At 36.1% G+C, this 18,803-nt stretch overlaps 1 protein-coding gene across 1 annotated transcript in view; it reads right to left on the bottom strand.

Annotated features, from left to right (window-relative positions):
• The window catches only part of fam171a2a (family with sequence similarity 171 member A2a), a 67,143-nt gene that overhangs the window by 35,875 nt on the left and 12,465 nt on the right, over positions 1–18,803 (bottom strand). Inside the window, exon 2 of the mRNA XM_087244220.1 lies at positions 234–461. Coding sequence (XP_087100346.1) covers positions 234–461 — 228 coding nt within the window. The remainder of the gene's footprint in view (positions 1–233; positions 462–18,803) is intronic.

Below are 18,803 nucleotides of genomic sequence, written 5' to 3' on the forward strand. Positions count from 1 at the left end.
AGGGACCCTTATAATCTGCAGAGAAATGCTTAAGCTATACATCTCATGTTTAATAGGGGATTAACATGATTCCAGTGAAGCCCATAAACACCAACTGGTCATGCTCTAGCAGGTCTGACAGGAAGTCGGGTTAATGTGTGTGAATTTCAGAATGAAAACAAATACTCTTGTCTCTAATTATAATCTCCAGACTTCCCCTGACACTATGTCAAAAATGCATAGGAAGTACTCACATGGGACACGGCTGGCATGCCATGGTGCGGAGTTCGTGACAAATCCATGCTTTGATGCAGTGACGATGACCCATGTTCCTGGCCGGTACAAGAATGTAAGTGTGACAATCCCATCTTCTCCCACAAGGTTGGATGCTAGGATTGTTTGGTTTCCACACACTTGGACTGTGGATTCCCTAAGAGGTGACAAGTCACTGTTGTCGAAGACCTGGACTTTAATCAGGACTTCTGTGAAGACAAGAAGTAGAGATTTGAGGGACATTTCAATATGAATGAAATAGTACAGAAGGCACTAGGGCTGCACAATATATCGTTTTAGCATTGATGTCGCAATGTAATCATTCGCTATATTCACGTCAAAGGATATGCAATGTTGAGTCTGGATTATAATGTAGCATTTGTATGTGTTTTTAAGGCCTCTGACAGTATGATAATTTTCAGGCATAATCAATTGTACCTTTAATAATAATGATTAATATTATTAAATTATTATTATTTTTGATATTCAATTACTGTACCTGAAGACCGCTAGACTTAGACAACAATAAATCATTGTTTGTTTCAATTGTAACTTTTCTTTATTGTATTTATCTTTGCTTTTAATTTTTTGTTACATTTTATGCAGATGCACTTCCATACAGAGTCCTCCCAATCAATCTAAAATGATTTATTCTTTCCAAACAGAGAAATTCAAATCATCTGGTGTAAGTTTATTCATAATCGCAAAATATTACAGAGAATAACAAAATATTGTAATGTTAGATTTGTCCAATATCTTGCAGCCCTAAAAGACACTGACGAAAGTTTTCATGACCAATAAAAATAGTTTATACACTGCTAAAAATGTTTTGTTTGGCAAATTTAAAACAAGAAACATTAGATTTACAAATAAAATGACTACACTGTGACAAAATCTTCCTGCCTTACATTTTTTAGTTGAATCAAATGAACTTTTGCAGTCATCTCAACTTAAATCAGTCTAAAACTGACTAGTAATATACTATATTAAACTTTGTATAGCTAAAACAATTTAGTTGAAACTTGAATAACTCATTAAATTAGGTTAAAGTAACATAAAAAAAACATTTGTTGTCATGACTTTTTCACTTTTTTTTTTGTGTACAAGTATCACAGTCCTGCCTGAAACCTAATGCATAGTACAGACTAGACATAGTACAGATTTTTGGATTTTCCAGCACATTCCTGGACAGCATTGGTGGAGACACCTAGACATCACACCATGAGCTGGTTCTCCCTGTGCACCATTCCAACGTGCATGTCTGCTTCTCATTCAATTTCATCAGATAAACAGCAGTCAGTGATAAAAAACAGACATGGATGAAGCTGAAATACAGCTCATTATTCAAAAGTGCCAAGTAAGTTTACTTGATGTATTTGCGGTCAAGTTTATTCAAGCCTTTCTGAAATATTGAGTCTGATCATGCTGTTTGCAGTACACACACAAACACACACATATGCGCATTCACTGACACCATGCTGCCACGATGATTATAGCCGTTAAAAATTACGTAGTGATTTTACTCTATTACAAACATGCACTGCTTTAAAAATGTTTTAAAGTTATAAAATTGTTATTGAGGTGAAGCTGATTACAGTGAGTTGTAACATGTTTTTAATCCCAGTTTTACAAAAAATGTCCTGTGGACATGTGTATACATGTTATTATGGAGACATGGCACCTGTCAATCAATTTGGTGGGCGGGGAAAAACGCACTCCTACATCTTGTTGCGGTGCGCCTCAGAATCACTGGGGTTTGGGTCCTATTTTGACGTCAGTCATTTAAAAAACGAGACTTGTTCGGTTTATATCACTCCAATATGACTGTGGACAATAGGTGTGCTTTAAAATACAAATTTATTGTCATTTTAAATAATTTAAGTCAACTTTTTTCATTGTTTCACAAAGCTTGACTAAACCTAAACATTAAAGAAATTACACGAATAACCCCCCCATAAATATATTGTCATTACCTGAATGAAATAATTCACTGAATGGAAATATAAACTTTTTATATCACATTTTTCATTAACTAAAACTTAATTAAAGCTCTAAAGACATATATAAAACACAATAAAACACTACAAAATCACTAACACGTTAACTACAATAAAAAACATGTATGTTTAAAATATTACAGAATGCCATAAAATATATTAATAATTGTAACATAACATTGTATAGATTTTGGTATGTCTCATCAGCACTATATTGGTTACTGTCCAACATTAAAGCATTATTTGTTCAGTTGCAATTAAAATATATATTATTTGGCCAATATTAGTAATTATGTATTTTATACACAAGTTTCAGTCTATTGTTGTGGATTAATCTATTATAAAGCTGCCAGTCCCTCAACATCAAGTACCAGTAAATGTCAGGATAAACAGGACTACATATTTGCATGCACTGAAATTTAGTCAAGTCTCATTTGCTGACAGTTTGTGTAAGACACCTAGACACAGTGCCCTACATTCAACAAATGAGATGACTATGTTTAGAAGTGGCTGCCCTGATCCATCAAGTTAAGCACTCTGGTTTGTTTACATTGAAGGGTCGAAAGCATGGAGTTCCACTGAGCCTCTTTCAGTGAGCCAGAATGTCTGCCACTACTTTCGATTGACACTGGGCAAATGCAGCGAAGTCTGCTGGAATTCCTGCACATGTGCTTTCTGTTCGAAACTGATGACCTGGTTCATCCCCACAGAACATTCACAAGGGCACAGACAAAGACATGCAAACAGGTCTGGGATATACAGATCAGTTTTTAATGGAGCTCTATATTAAATTTATAGAATTAGAAGTGAAGATGTAATGATATGAACATTTCTAATCATGCTTATAGTGACCATAGGTTATCGATATTATGATGCTTTTGTTAAAATTACCTGAAAATGCCACACATACTTATTTCATAAAGTTTCATTTCTGAAAATGAATAAACAACAACTAAAATTTGCAGCTTTATGCAATTTTGTTACAATAAAAGACATTTTTTGAAGCTTTATAAAAGCCAAAATGGTTGTGCAATTACATGAAAATATCTAATTGGGATTTTATTGTGATTTGAGTCTTCAGGTCTGTATTCCCAATAGTGCGCAGAACACACTTTAAATTAAAGGAATACAATATACTTTATCTGTGTGTGTTTATCTGTGTATATCTACAGTATGTATTATTATTATTATATATTGTTTTATAAATAATATATAAAAACATGCATTTACATTTTAATTATAATGGAAATCTGAAACGCTAATACAGAAAATCTGAAAAAAATTGACTGCAGTTTACCTTTAAAACGTCTTAAACTACATCACAGATCATTTATTATAGCTTGTCAGATTTGCACCCTGTTTAGGTGTGAGCAAAAACATGCCATATTCAAGTGTGTCCCTTCAAATGCAAATGAGCTGCTGCCTTCAAGAAAAGGGCGGAGCTATTACATGCTTTCTGACACTGCAGAAACAACAAAATAAGGCATCCTAGGCATACAAAATGTCAAAAATATCTATTAGCAACCAGATAGTTCAAACTGTAATTCACACTTGACTGTTCAAACAGTCTAGAGTTAATCTTTTGAAATTATACATAATATGAAACATAATAAGCTTTACATTCACGAATAGTCTTATTCACATCTAGTTTCTGAGGCTTTAAAAGAAAAATACTGAGAAAACTGCTTTTAAAGAAATAAATGAAGTGGCTTAGCATTACTAATAGGACATATTATACTACAATGGCTTCATTGACTTGGACTCAATGGAAATTCTTGAGTTCTTTGATGCACCCAATAACAGAATGTTTGTATTGTTTTTTAATATTTTTTTCTTGGCTCAGACAGATAGTATATGAATTGCAACATCAGCTCTTTTCTCTCAGTGTCCACAGTGGTTTGCTGAGTGATAAAAACTGAGTTTTTTCTGACTTTACTCTAATTGGTCAGATGGCCCAGTCTGCTGTGATTGGTCAATTGCTAACAACTGCAAACCAAACAATTGGCATATCTGAATTACGGTTGGGCCGATAGACTATATCATCGTCCATCGCCGATGGCCAATAGACAACACAATGCTGAGCCGGCTTTGCGATCCTCTAACTCGCACTCATAATGCCCGCAAACGAGTGATAATCTCCCAGAAATCGCGCATCTCCCTCGTGGTTATCAACTAAGTCGCGCACCCTTCTCACCCCCGGATCCCTCCTTGCTCTTCAGACACGTGCGCGCACTCTATCAACACCCCCCCCCCCCACCCCCTTTTCACATGGTGACGATGCCATCGTCCATCGCGATGTTTTACATTAAACATCGTACGATGCCAAAAACACAACTAATTGAAAATCTGAAATCTGAGAGTTCAAAAAGTTCTAAATATTCAGAAAATCTTTCAAAAAAGTTTTAAGAAATTGTCCAAATTCCATTCTTAGCTATGCATATTACTAATCAAAAAACATGTTTTGACAGTTTTATGGAACAAAATATCTTTGTGGGAAACATTTTTACCTAATAATTAAATGATTTTCAATAATGTATTTTTAGCTCTTCCAAAAATATAGCTGTGCAACATTATACTCCTTTTGTGATCCAGGGTCAGATTTATATGATCCAGGGCACTTTGCTAGCTGAAGTTTTGCATTAACAAACAGCTACATTACACACTACTAATATCTAAAAACAACAACAACAAAAAAAAGCATAATGAGGCACTTCAAGTTTAAGTGTCATTTCTGTCATGTTTTCCATCTCAAAGTAGAACCACAGGTTATGCAAGGCCTGCTTTGCGTCCCATTCAGGCTTGAATGCTGCAGCGTCCTTCACAACCTTTCATGCTTTTGATTCTAAATGGGTCAATTGATGCATGTTACCATGGATACTAGGAGATGTCAGCTGGCTAACTGTGGGAAAAAAAAAGGGTCCTTGCATTTCCTGGCGAGGGGACACAAGTTCGGTTCAGAAAATGAGTCATGCACTGTTGATCTGATCACACAATGGTGATAATATTCAAAACAACCCGTATGAATCATTCCAGAGAAGAATCAACATGCGCAAACAGAAAAGGTCATATTCCTTTACAGAAATTATTGGCGATTTTGTTTTCATAATAGCACATTCATTCATTCATTTTCTTTTTGGCTTACTCCCTTTATTAACCCGAATGAACCACCAACCCATCCAGCATATGTTTCACGCAGCGGATGCCATTCTACCTGCAACCCATCACTGGGAAACTCCCATACACACTCATTCACACTCATACACTACGGACCATTTAGCCTATCCAATTCACCTGTACTGCATGTCTTTGGACTTGTGGGGGAAACCGGAGCACCGGGAAGTGACCCACGTGGCCGTAGGGAGAACATGCAAACTCCACACAGAAATGCCAACTGACCCAGCTGAGGCTCGAACCAGTGACCTTCTTGCTGTGAGGCAAGAGTGCTACCCACTGTGCCACCGCATCACCCATATTACCACATATACTCCTGTAATAACCACAAAACGTATATTCAAAACTTTATCTATTACAGAATCCTGAGGGCAATAGAAGAAAAATTAAAAAGCCTTTATTTACCTTTATTAAAAACCAAACCAAACCAAAAAAAGAAAAGAAAAAAAAAAACAGGCAAGTGATGTTTGGTAGTGCCATATCTTTTTAGATATATTATTTATGTATATTATTTGTTGAATTATTTATATTTTATCTTATAGGGAAAGTCTTTTTTCGTTTGTTTGGTTGGAAAAAACAGTTTTTTAATAAAAAAAAAATACAAATAATTTATGGTCAATATTAGCCTATTAGCTGCCTTAAGAATTTTTTTTAGATTGCCTAAAGAACAAACCAATGTTGACCAACAACTTGCCTAATTAACTTAACTTGTCTAGTTAACCTAATTAACCTAGTTAAGCCATAAAATGTAATCGTACCTTTAATCTAAATACAAGTAAATAAATAATTATTGGAAATAGTTATTAACTATTATTATTATAAATGTGTTAAAGAAATCTTCATCTTCTCTGCTTTAAACAACACTAAGAAAATATTTGTAAAAAAAATTCAAATGCATATTTATAATTTATAAAACTGTATATCAAAATAAATATTTTCTATTAATCCAGAAAAAACAAACAAAAAGCGCTCTGGGGTAAGCTCAAATGTATGGTCGGTGCTCTTTGGGTAAGGGATTCATCAAAACAGCAACAAGAATCAGTCCAAGGCACTCGAATAAAGTGAAAAAGTTAAAAAGCCTTTATTCACATGGCTAAATTTCTAAAAAACCTAGGTTTAGAAATTTAGCCATGTGAATAAAGGCTTTTTAAACATTTTCTACGTTACACAGCATTAATATTTAACACTATTACAATATATTTATTACTGACCCGCTAAATGCTTTGATAAATGAATAAATAAAAATGTAAAATGATAACACATTAAAATATATCATTATAACACACCTACACAATCCCTTAGAGAAACATAAAAGAAGTCTGACGAGGCTTTTAAAAACTGAATTTAAAGAATCTCCACTTCCACTTGCTCAACCTCCAGGATTTCCCTCTACACAGTCCCACTTCCTGTCTATTGTTTGGAGCCGAAATCCAAGGCGCAAATAATCCAGGAAACATTTTTGCGTACTCAGCCTCGGTGGAAAAATCAGTTCACAGGAAAAAAATGCTTATTGAAAAGTAAAAATTGGCAAGCGTAGCTATTTGGAGGTGAATGTGAAAACAAAGCCTACACTCGCCCCCCTTCTCCCTTTACATCTGTAGCCCCTTTCTTTAAAAGCAAACCGCACTTCATCATTTGCTTGTGTTAGACAGTGAAATCTCTTCAGTGGCAATCGGGAGCAGTATTTCCCTGCAGGATGTGTGTGTTTGCTGATGAGACTACTGCTCTCACTGAATGAAGTACTATGGGACATTTGCCAGCAGTCTGTAAAGACCCACTTCTGGACAATAAACATTTCCAATAGCAACAAACATTTCTACCTTGCATAAGTGCCTTCTTTACATTGCAGTACTGCTTATTAAACCACAATTATCAGTATAAGCCATTATTATGTATTCTTTACCCAGATTTTCCATAAAAGAAGTAAAAAATTGCATTGTTGCAAAAAAACGATGTATTATTGGGTATGTTGCTTTTTATAAATTCATTGTGAAATAATGTGAAGTAGTCTACAGTTAGAAAAAAAGAAATTATATATATTTATATATATAAATATGGCATTGCATTAACTATAACATCAAGCCTAAACAAAATTAGCAACGGTAATATATGTGAATTTTTTGCACGTGTTGCTTTTTTTTTTTAAAAAGATTTATTTTTGGCATTTTTGCCTTTATAAGACAGGACAGTAATGAGACAGAAAGCGAAGTTAGAGAGAGAGAGAGAAGGGGGTAGGGTAGGAAATGTCCTCAAGCCGGGATTTGAACTCGGGGTGCCCTGAAGTGCTACTGCACCATATGTCAACACACTAACCACTGACTATTGCACCGACCTGTGTTGCTTTCTTGATGTTAATTTAAATTAATATTTTGCTTTAGAATGGACCGTTTTCACATTTCCGGGTTTCTCAGCAGCAATAGGAAATAGTCATCATAGTTGGGTAAACTTAGAGCGCAGTGAATGGGAGAATACAACAATTTTTTTTACAATGCTGTTTGCTAAAATAATGAAAGAAAAAATGCCAAAATGGTGTTATCAAGACTTTCAGAAAAAGGGGAAAAAATAGTATGAGACTGATGACGGCAGCCACAGGAGAGAATAACATCAAATTTACTCTCAGTCACATGGACACCTCGCATAAGCGGTAATTCGTTTTTGTAATTTGATGCAAAGATGATATAATACATACATAAATGTATATAAATGTTCATATGGTTAAAAAATCTAAATATGAAACACTTTTAAGGATTTAGGATTATGATGACTGTTAAACATATCATTAACAGTCTTGGAAAAATGGTCCATAAAAGCACATTTATTCACTATCAAATGTCATTTGAGCAAATTGTGGTACTGCAAGACGCACAAACATCTCTCTGGCCCTGTTTAAACTGGATATTTTATGATAGCTGCCAAACATACTGAATTAGCAGAAAACAACATTTTATAAACAAAATCATGAGGTTTTGTGATCATATGACCCGTGACACTGATTTCTACTCTGATAGCTGCAAAACACAATAAATATATGGGTTTGTGTTAGAAGCAGGACTGGTAAACTGGAAAAAAAACATTCATTACAAATTGTTGCAAACAATTGATATAAGCTGAATTTAAACAAACAGATGAAGGTAAACATTACTAAATTAAGTTTGTTTAAATTCACCCCATATAAATTGTTTACAACCACTTGCCTTTAAAACATTTAGTAAATCCAATCTATATTTTTTTCGGTGTAAGAGAATAAAAATGTTTCACTTTCAAACCAAATCTATGACAATCTATCAGACAGCAAAATGTAGGTTTGGTTGATTTAATAACATAAACATAAAGTTTAGGAATTAGGTCAGTGGACACTGAGTAGGCGTTTGCTCTACGTCTTGATGTTTAAACCATTAAGGGACCCTTTGTGCTTGTCCATTTGTTTTTAATTAACCAAATCATTATTTAATACAAGGTGCAACAACAGTTTCTGTCTCTTTACAACATTCGCAAAAAAAAAAAAATATCCCAACCCTGCTGAAAAAACAGCTTAAACCAGCTTAAGCTAATTGGCTGGTTTTAGCTGGTTGACCAGCCTAGATTTAGAGGGGTTCCAGGCTGGTTTTCAGCTTTTCCAGCCTGGTCTTAGCTGGTCAGACTGGGAGATGACCAGCCAAAACCAGCTCGACCAGCTTAAATCAGGCTGGTCAAGCTGGTTTTGGCCCAATCCCAGTTGTACCCCTTAGCCCTTCACCTTACCCCTACCACTCGTTTTGCGTTTTCCCGTGAAGGGGTAGGGATGTTCCAATTCTCTTTAGCTTGAAGGTGTAGGGTTAAGGTGAAAGGGTGAATACCCCTTTGAACAAAGATTTTACAGGACCACACTCGACACCAAGGAGTAAGAAAATTTCACAGAATACACCAGCCACAACGGCAGGATAGTTACACCCGGAAGTAAGAAGAACCACAAATTAGTATTTTTTGTCATTATTACGAATTTTTACAACAAACAAGCACGTTTTAATATATTCATAACCGCATTCGTGTTTTAGCGTCATGCTCTTAAAAAAACCCACTAAAATAAAACCCGCTAAATTTCGCTATCTATAATCCATAATCACAACTCCTCTACAGCGGTCCCACAACATTCTGACATGCGGTGACACTCAAATACCTTTTCAGAAAAATCTAGTGAATGGCCTTTTTACAGTGTCTGCTATAATGTTAATGTTGTTTTTGGTGTGTTTACATAGATGAATATGGCCACTGTGTTAAATATTATGCTCTTATTGCCACATTAGATCATTATGATAACATAATATATGCCTTCAGTGATTTCCTGAAGATAAATACTAAAAAATAAAGCAGCTGGAATCACTACAGCAGTCGCCATCGTCTGATCTCATATATGAAGCAAAAGATTGTGATGATATATGATGACGTGCGCTGGTGCTGTAGTGCTGTCCCAATTCATAGGGGTACATTTTAAAGCCCTTCCCTTTCAGCCTCGGTTTTAAGGGCCAAAGGGAAGGGGGAAGGAGAAGGGGTAGGGGAGCAAAATAGAATTGAGATTGGGCCTTTAGCTGGTCGTTTTCCAGCATGACACCTAAGGCCAGGCTGGAAATGACTGGAAACCAGCCTGGAAATGGCCAAAACCCCGCTAAAACCAGGCTGGTGGACCAGCTAAAACCAGCCAACCAGCTTAGGCTGGTTTAAGCACTTTTTTCAGCAGGGAAATGTGAATTAATTTTGCTTTCATCAAGCTGTTAAAGTGGCTAATTTTAGTATTGGTAACCTAGTAACCAACAGTAAACAAGGCATAATGGCGACAGCTGATTAGATGTGGATGAAATGTTATGTCAGAGTTTATTCGATAAATGTATTTCCATCACCGTTTATTTGCATTAACCCTTTTTTGCATAAGCCCAAAACCGCATCAAGTGAGCGTAAAAACATTTAGTAAATAAAGGAACTTTTTGTTAGAAAAATAGCCAATTCCATCACTCATTTTTGATACATCAAAATTTGCATTAAAATAGGGTGGGGAAAACCCAGCTATTGTCTCTTGTATTTGTGTCATATAGCCAAACTAGGTTTTCATTTAAAAACCTGATTTTACTGAAAATACAGGTTGCACCCAGGCAAAAAAGGTGTCATTTTTTCCTGACAGGTGGTCCTGATGACACCAATGTCTCCAGACCACCCTGTTGTTTTTTCAGACAGGCAGATGATGTGTTAACGACCAAGCAGGAAGTTCTGCCTGTCAGGAGCCCCTGTTTGCCAAAACCACTGGGTTTCGCTGGGATTCTTCCTAAAGACTTGAAAGCAGTGTAGCTGTAGTCGTACTGTGAGGACTGAATAAACAGTACATTTCAGTGCTTAAACACACCGACACTGATCTATGTGTGGCAGCAGTGTCCAAAATTAACACTCACTCTGCACTTAATACAAGAAACGATTTGGCCAGAATATACTGCAATGCACACATAAAACTTGATACATAGTTTAAATTCATTTGTAAGAGAGAAACAAGCAACACAGGCTTATTGAGAATTGTGACCTCCGTATACATTTCTAGAGAGAGAGAGTGAATTATGTAGCCAGAAGTACATATGGCTGCATTTCATCTTCAAGCGAACATTACGGGGTAATATGACGCCGCAGCCAGCTTCTTTTTCTTTTTGTGCTATCAGCTGAACGCTTACCTCCGTGTAGCAGCTTTTCCACTGTTACTAGTTTGCCCAGTGGTTCGCCACGTACAACAACGAACTTGAGACGCAGAGCAAAGTTGATTGCGACAAAATCTGAAAACGTGGTAAAAATCAGCCACTTTTTTCTTTTGTTTGATTGCTTTTGAAAACACTATCGAAGGGAAGGGGGTGGGTGGGGTTATCGGTCAGTCGACAGCAGCCTCTGGTGGACTTACGCAAGAACTGAAGGCACAAATGGGATTTACAATAGAGAAAATTGAGGGCGTTTCTCAACTCCAAGAATGCAGAGAATGGACTTGCGTTCTTGTGGAGATCGGTCTTGCCAGGTTACGTCAGAAGAAGAAAATTGGGAGACAGCACCGAACACCGAACACGTCATGCGAGAAATGAGATGCTGCGTTCTTCCTTATGGTCACATGACCTTCACGCCTTTTCAACTGAAAATTATTTAAATATTACAGCATTCATACAACAATTAAGTGTTTTTGTCCCTTTTGAACATATGTATAACATGCACAAAAACCTTACAAGTATACTTTGCACAATACAAATAAAACTGATTTTAATACAAATTTCAGCCCTTAATTTGTTTATGCCTTATTAAGATTTTCATGTTGATATTTACTTTCACCATCAGGTTTAGAGAAACTCCTGAGATAAGTAAATTAGAGTTATTACTTTAATTATAAACTTATATAAAATGCTGTGCTTCCCACCTCTTTTATTCAGTCACAATGACTTATGGAACTTCTAGAGCAAGTTCAGTGCTCAAGTCTGCATCGGTGCATCCTCGATAACAAGAACACATCCGGGAACTTTCATATGTCCTCCGTTCTTGGGGTCTTGAGTTTTGGAACAGGATTTTGGTGGTTGATGATGACGTTACACGAGAACAAGAGGACTCAAGATTGCTACAGAACTCATATTGAGAAACAGCTGATATCTCTAAAAGCAAACGCAGTGACCTCTGGTGGATTTACGAAAACAAAAACGGCAAAAAAATGTACCTCTTGGTGCTTCCTTCGCACTCTGTAGAAATGTGTACAGTGGTACGTATCCATAATGAGCCTTGTTGGACACAGGTGTTGTGCACAATTCAACTGAAATAAGCCACTAAAACATAAAATATTGAAAACAAAACCATGAAATTTGTGAATGATCATATACGGCCATAGACAAAATGTTATTTTTGACCATAAAAAAATTGGAAAATTATCTAATCTACACAGAGACAAAAAATGGGGTTATGAATCTTTAAAACTAAAACTAAAACCATAAATCTAGCATGAAATATTACATAAAAGTTTTTTTATAACTGGAATAAACATGAATAAAAATTAAATACACTAATTAAACAAATATATGCAGAACATATTACTAAAATGTTACTAAAAATCCCAATTTGGGAATCAGATCTTCAATATATCAATGATATCAAAGCTACCAGGGCCAAAAATACATTTATACATTCTATTAATAAAAAATAATAAAATGCTGTTGCTTTAAACATAGCACTGGGTTAAATATACAACAACAAACACAAAATGTGGTTAATTTTTTTAAATGAAAGTTGAATTACGTTTTTTAACCCAACTGTTTGGTTTGTCCATATTTGACCCAGTGTCACAATCACCAGAAATCTAGTCCATACAGATCACTGGAGAACTACAAATCTTCCAACAAAGGAACTAAAAATCCTGTCATGCACCACACACTCACACCTGTTCCAGTTCTCCTTTGATTACACGCACACCTTTGGGAGCTAACCAAGGACTGATTACTTGGACTATATATACAGCACACAAACACACAGAGTTTTCTGAGTCTTGTTTGGTTTACACCCTGTAACATTTCTAAGCAGTTCCTGTGTTTAGTCCATCCGTGTTCGACCCTTGCCTTGTTTTACTGTTTATCCTCCCTGCCTGTTCTTGACCATCTGCGTGATGACTCTTTCAGATTTCTCTGTATGCATCTGTTTGTCCCTGTTTTGACCATTGCCTGCCTGACTACTCTTCTTAATAAACTGCATGTGGATCCTAAACCCTGTTGTCCAGTGGGGTTATATTTTAGTGTACATTAATGATATTTTTATTTAGAACATTGGCCAAATGAAATGATATAAAAGTAGCAATTGAAAATACTAAAACAAAGAAAAATATACAAATAAAAACATTTTAAAATATAAACAATTGTTTCATCTAAAATCATTATCATATTAAAAATATACAAAAAAGTATGTCAAATATCTGGCATTTACATGAGCTGCAAAAAATTGGCCTCATTGTTTGTCTGCGTGTGACATGAAGAACGAAACTCCCACTTCTTTATCTTAAAACGTCAGAAATACAGAACATCTCATAAATCATTCCCAAAAGCCTTACCCTTTCCCCCTGCACCAGCTGGATGACGTCCTTAGCCCAGGAAAACAGTGACCCAAGTCCTTCTCAGCAGGACAAGCCGTTATACAACACAAAAACATCTAACCATTCCTTTGCTAAAATTAGAGAGCAAGCACTTTTCATGTGACAAGTCTTTGAGATGCATGTGGTTCCCATCTCCTTCAGGCAACCTCAGGAGATGCCGTAAACCAGGATTCTGAAGTCCTTTGCAGATAATTTCAGCACATTGGATGTTATGTGATGAAAATAACCAAGCAGCTAGTGAAAAAACGCTGATATGATCTGAGAAAATAAACAATGTAGGATCAAATAGCTTAAGGACGGACTTGGTGCACGTTTAGCTTGTGAGCTTTGGCATCTTTACATATTTTAAGAGCTGCAAAAACAAACCAGTCATCCAGTGTGCAAGATTTAGCTGGAAAGGGGAAAAAACAATCTTCTGAGGGCTCTAAAGGTGTTGATACAACCCCTGAGAGGAAAAGCAGAGCAGAAATGTGTTGACTCAGCTCTAATGAAACCATTGTTGCTCAGGGAATTTATAGACTTCTGTGCAGCCTGATGAGAGGAAATTTCTCAAATGTTGAGCTTGAAATTCGCTTAACTCAGAGGTGGGCACTAAAAAAGAAAACATTCTCGACAATTTATCATTAGAGGAAAAGCTTCTTTTCATTCATTCATTCATTTTCTTGTCTGCGCAGTCCCTTTATTAATCCTGGGTCACCACAGCGGAATGAACCGCCAACTTATTCAGCACATTTTTTACGAAGCGGATGCCCTTCCAGTCGCAACCCATCTCTGGGAAACATCCACACACACAGTCATACACTACGGACAATTTAGCCTACCCAATTGACCTGTACCGCATGTCTTAAGACTTGTGGGGGGAACCGGAGCACCTGGAGGAAACCCACGCAAACACAGGCAGAACACGCAAACTCCACACAGAAACGCTAACTGACCCAGCCGAGGCTCAAACGACCTTCTTGCTGTGAGGCGACAGCACTACCTACTGCGTCGCCTGCGAAAAGCTTCTTTTGTATTAACTTTATTATATTTAATATATTTTTAAACAAAACACAAATACAGACTTAACATTTGGAGCAAAGCGCATAAATATTACAAAATATATAATTGACTACATATTATATATTGATATGTTGTGCATATATGTGAATATAGGGGCCAATGGACAGAGTTTTTAGCTTTTTTCCCCCCAAACAAGCAGGCATATCTCAAGTCCTTGAGAAATCAAAATTTATAATGTTTATTTTGTTAGCATTTATTGTTATTCTTTAGGTGAACAATTGATACTGTATGTGTACTTTAAATTCACTGAAAAAACTAACTGTTTTGGTAATCTTCAATCAAGTTGACCATTTGCTTCCATGTTTGGAGTGGCGATCCTTCTGTTTACATCAGTTTGATGACCACATGCCTCTTACCGTTTGCTATGAGTGAATAATGCGTAAAATGAAAGCACCGTCCCCTACTCAATAATCTGTTTCAGTTGGAAGTACAAAAACATACTAAAATAAAAGTCTCTGCAACTTACAGTAAACGCAGACTTTAAAATGTGACGTTTGTAACATTCCTGTTTTAATGCACAATTCTGGAGAATCCTAATATTTTATTTAAAAAATGATGAATCCTGATTGCACTACAATTTTGAATAGACAACTGCAAAAAAACAAAAACAAACAAACACTTAAATAGCTTAACTTAGATATCCTTAAAGCCAACAGACTGTAACTAACATCTAAAAAATATTTACATTTTCACGGGACCTTTCAAAAAATAACAGCTGACTGTAGCATTTATAGCCTAGCAACCAGCAGTAAACAAGGCAAGCATAATGAAGACTAGAATGCAGTTACTAAGGATTGGGCATGTTATAAATATCTTAGCAGTGCAGCTTGCAATTGCTAAAAATAATGCAGTGCACAGAAGAAATGCAGAGATTTTGATGAATTTCCTGGCAGCAAAGACGATGATGTCGTGGCCCCATACATACAGTACATACACATGGGAAAGATGCCATCAGCAGAAATATCTAATTAGTCATATTGGTGTAATATTACTTTAAGTCAAAGTATCTGCCATTACTATTACTATTCCAAAACCATCTCAAGCAACAGTAAAAATATATATGTTTGTTTTTTTAAATTAAGAGATTGTTATTCAAAATTGTTAATTCCATAATTCGTTTCTCATGCAAAACTTCAAAACGTGCATTGACAGCATGAGGGAAACCCTGCTAATGACTTACTCAAGATCTAATGAGATTGATGGATGAAGCTTTTTAAACAAATCTCTTGAATTATTGTTTCATTGACAATAACGGTTTAATAGATAGCTGATGTATAGAAGAGGTTGATTTAATCATTTGGATTGTTGTTTCTTTCAAAAGGTGATTTATTTTATTTTGATCTTTACTCACACACTACTTTTAATTAGATCAGTGTTTATATCTGAATTTACAAACTGTTTTTGGGTTAATTTTACAGTTTGAAAACAGGATTTTATTTTGAAATTTGACGTTTTTCATGCGATACTTTAAAGTTCTCATTAACACATGGTGATGCAAACCCTGCTACATTTTTGGTCAAACACATTTTTATTATTTCTGTGCTACAAACTGTAAAATTAACCCAAAAACAGTTTGTAGCACAGAATTAATAAAAATGTGTTTGACCAAAAATGTAGCAGGGTTTCCATCACCATGTGTTAATGAGAACTTTAAAGTATCGCATGAAAAACATCAAATTTCAAAATAAAATCCTGTTTTCACACACACTTAAGGTGGTTTTGAGAAAAGAGGTTAATGCAAATAGCAAAGGATGAAAAAACATTTATCGAATCAATTGGGATATACACCCATGTTACAAATCAGCTGTCTCCATTATGCTTGCTTTGTTGTTGGTTACTAGCAAATCCCTTTAAAGCAAGTCATTTCACTGGGAGGCCATCTTTGGAAGCCTCTCACCAAGTATGCTTGAGCATTCTGTCTGAATGGGAAAACATCAAATTTTCCAAAATTGTTTGCCTAGTTTACGATTAAATTTAATACTAGGAATCGTCAATGAAATAAAACAACAACTGTCTCTTTAGTTTCATTTCTAAATGTTCAAACCATACAAAATCTGCAGAAATGCACGTCTGGTCTGAGCCCCTCCCCTGGAGAATCATCAGTTTATAGTGATCGCTGATTGGCTCCTGTACTAGAAGGCGGGGCTTCATTGGCCATATTGACCTTTTCACATACAAAACTATAGAAGTGACATCTCTTGTGTATTCTATAGTCTTTACTAGATTACCAATACTAGAGTTAGCCACTCTAACAACTTGATAGAAATCGTACCTAATACACATTATTATTTTTTTTTCACATTCTTTTTTTTATTGTGAACTTTGAAAAAATCTAGTAGGATGTAAACCCAGCTTGTAAAGCTGTTTCATAAGTGAAGTATTACAAACTAAAACTTGTCACGCTGCTTGCGAAATTCTGACGTACGGCGCTGTAAAAAGGGGCGGGATTAAACAAGATGTTTTAAATTCCAGTACATAGAGGTCATGTTTTGATTCTTGATTGGTCTCACGCAGTCAAGTGATGCGATTTCGCTGGTCAGAGTTCACCAAGATTGAACTTTCCAACGCAGCGACCTGTGAAACTTTCCGCAGGGGCTTGCGTTTCTAGTCTGACGCATTCACGTGTGTATGAATGGAAGTCTATGGGGAGAAAAGTCCAGTGTGACCGCAGCTTAATTTCAAGGGAAGCATGTGACATGATTGATCGCAGCTAGTCCATCAACTGTAATCATTAGTAAGCCAATTGGATCATTCCAAACTCACTATAAATAGCCCAACTAGCTTTACTCCCTCATCTTAATTTTTTGAAGAATCCCCCCCCATCTACCCTATTTCCCCTTTCTTCCTTTGCCAGGGGGAGCTCTCGAGAACTACCTGATCTCGTACCCTCTTACATGCTCATTGACCACGCAGGAGCCCTGGGCTCAATTATTTCTGAGCTAAGGGTTCTTCCCCAGGACAGCATGCCAAACCTGCTATTATTATTAAGAATTTGTGAACTCTCGAATTATACACGAAAACAGCTTTCTCTGGGTCAATGGTGAACAATTTATAAGTCTTGTCAAAGCTTTATTAGATACAGTCAAATTGTTGTATTTTAGGAATAAAACCATGCTGGTGTTTGCTGAATTGAGACCAAAATCTTTTAATATTTCATCATCAAAACCCACTACATTTATTTACACTGGACAAGCTACCAAACAGTCTGTTAAGAATAAAGCATGACCAAAAGGATTACAAGCAAAATTAGGAACCCTTTCTAATCCTAATCCAGATTACTGTTCCAAAACATTGCTAAACTCATACTAGACACAATTCTCGAAAAAAACTGAGCAAAAACACAGACTTAACATAATAAACAAGCCTCTTCTGGAAGATGTCTGGCTGGATTTAGTTTTATGGGCACTGAGCCTTTTTTTGGGGTTTAACGCACATGACGTAATGTCCAATTTTTCATGCGTTCCTTTCCTGAAGCTTTTTATGCTCACCAATCCAAATATCTGGACACGTTGTGATGATGGGAAGCAGGATCTCCTCAGAGGTCAGGTTTACAGGGGCTCCGCTGCTGATAAATCTGCCGTTTCCTCTGAGCGTGAGGGTGTCTGGTGTCAACAAAGAAATTCCTACCTTTGAACAGCTGCCCAGGGAGTTCATGGTGGGCCTGTGGCCAGACATATACACACACACTCCGTAAAAAGTCACGATGGCCAGTGTAACCAGAAAATCCTGCTTAGCTGTTCTGTACCCTTCCACCCACAAACAGTCCCAGCTATAAAGAGCCTTAAATAAAAGATGTACTGTCAAAGCAGATGACATCACTGTAGAAAGACCTCTCTGTGACCTGCTAAAACACATACAGGTGCTTTGAAAACGCAAGTTCTGACTAAAACAGAGCTCAATTGACTTCATATCTGTCGCTAGTGGTGGTTAATGGACCATTTTCAACAAAAGATAAGGTCTATTGACAAAAAAACTGCTTAGTCATTAAAAAAACAGATCTTTCACTAAGCTCTGTTCCTTTGGTTAAGTTAAAAAAAATCTTTTACACACTCAGCAGGTGTTCACACAACATCTGAAACATTTATGTGTTTTGGCAATTCATTTACTTGACGATTTAATTTTGATTGATTTTGTTGAAAAAAACTGATGTCATACTAGTACTTCTGAAATGAATAATAAATATTTGACAATCCAAAACAAATTGT

Source organism: Danio rerio, chromosome 3, assembly GCF_052040795.2.
Source record: "Danio rerio strain M-AB ecotype USA chromosome 3, GRCz13ab, whole genome shotgun sequence".
NCBI lineage: Eukaryota > Metazoa > Chordata > Actinopteri > Cypriniformes > Danionidae > Danio > Danio rerio.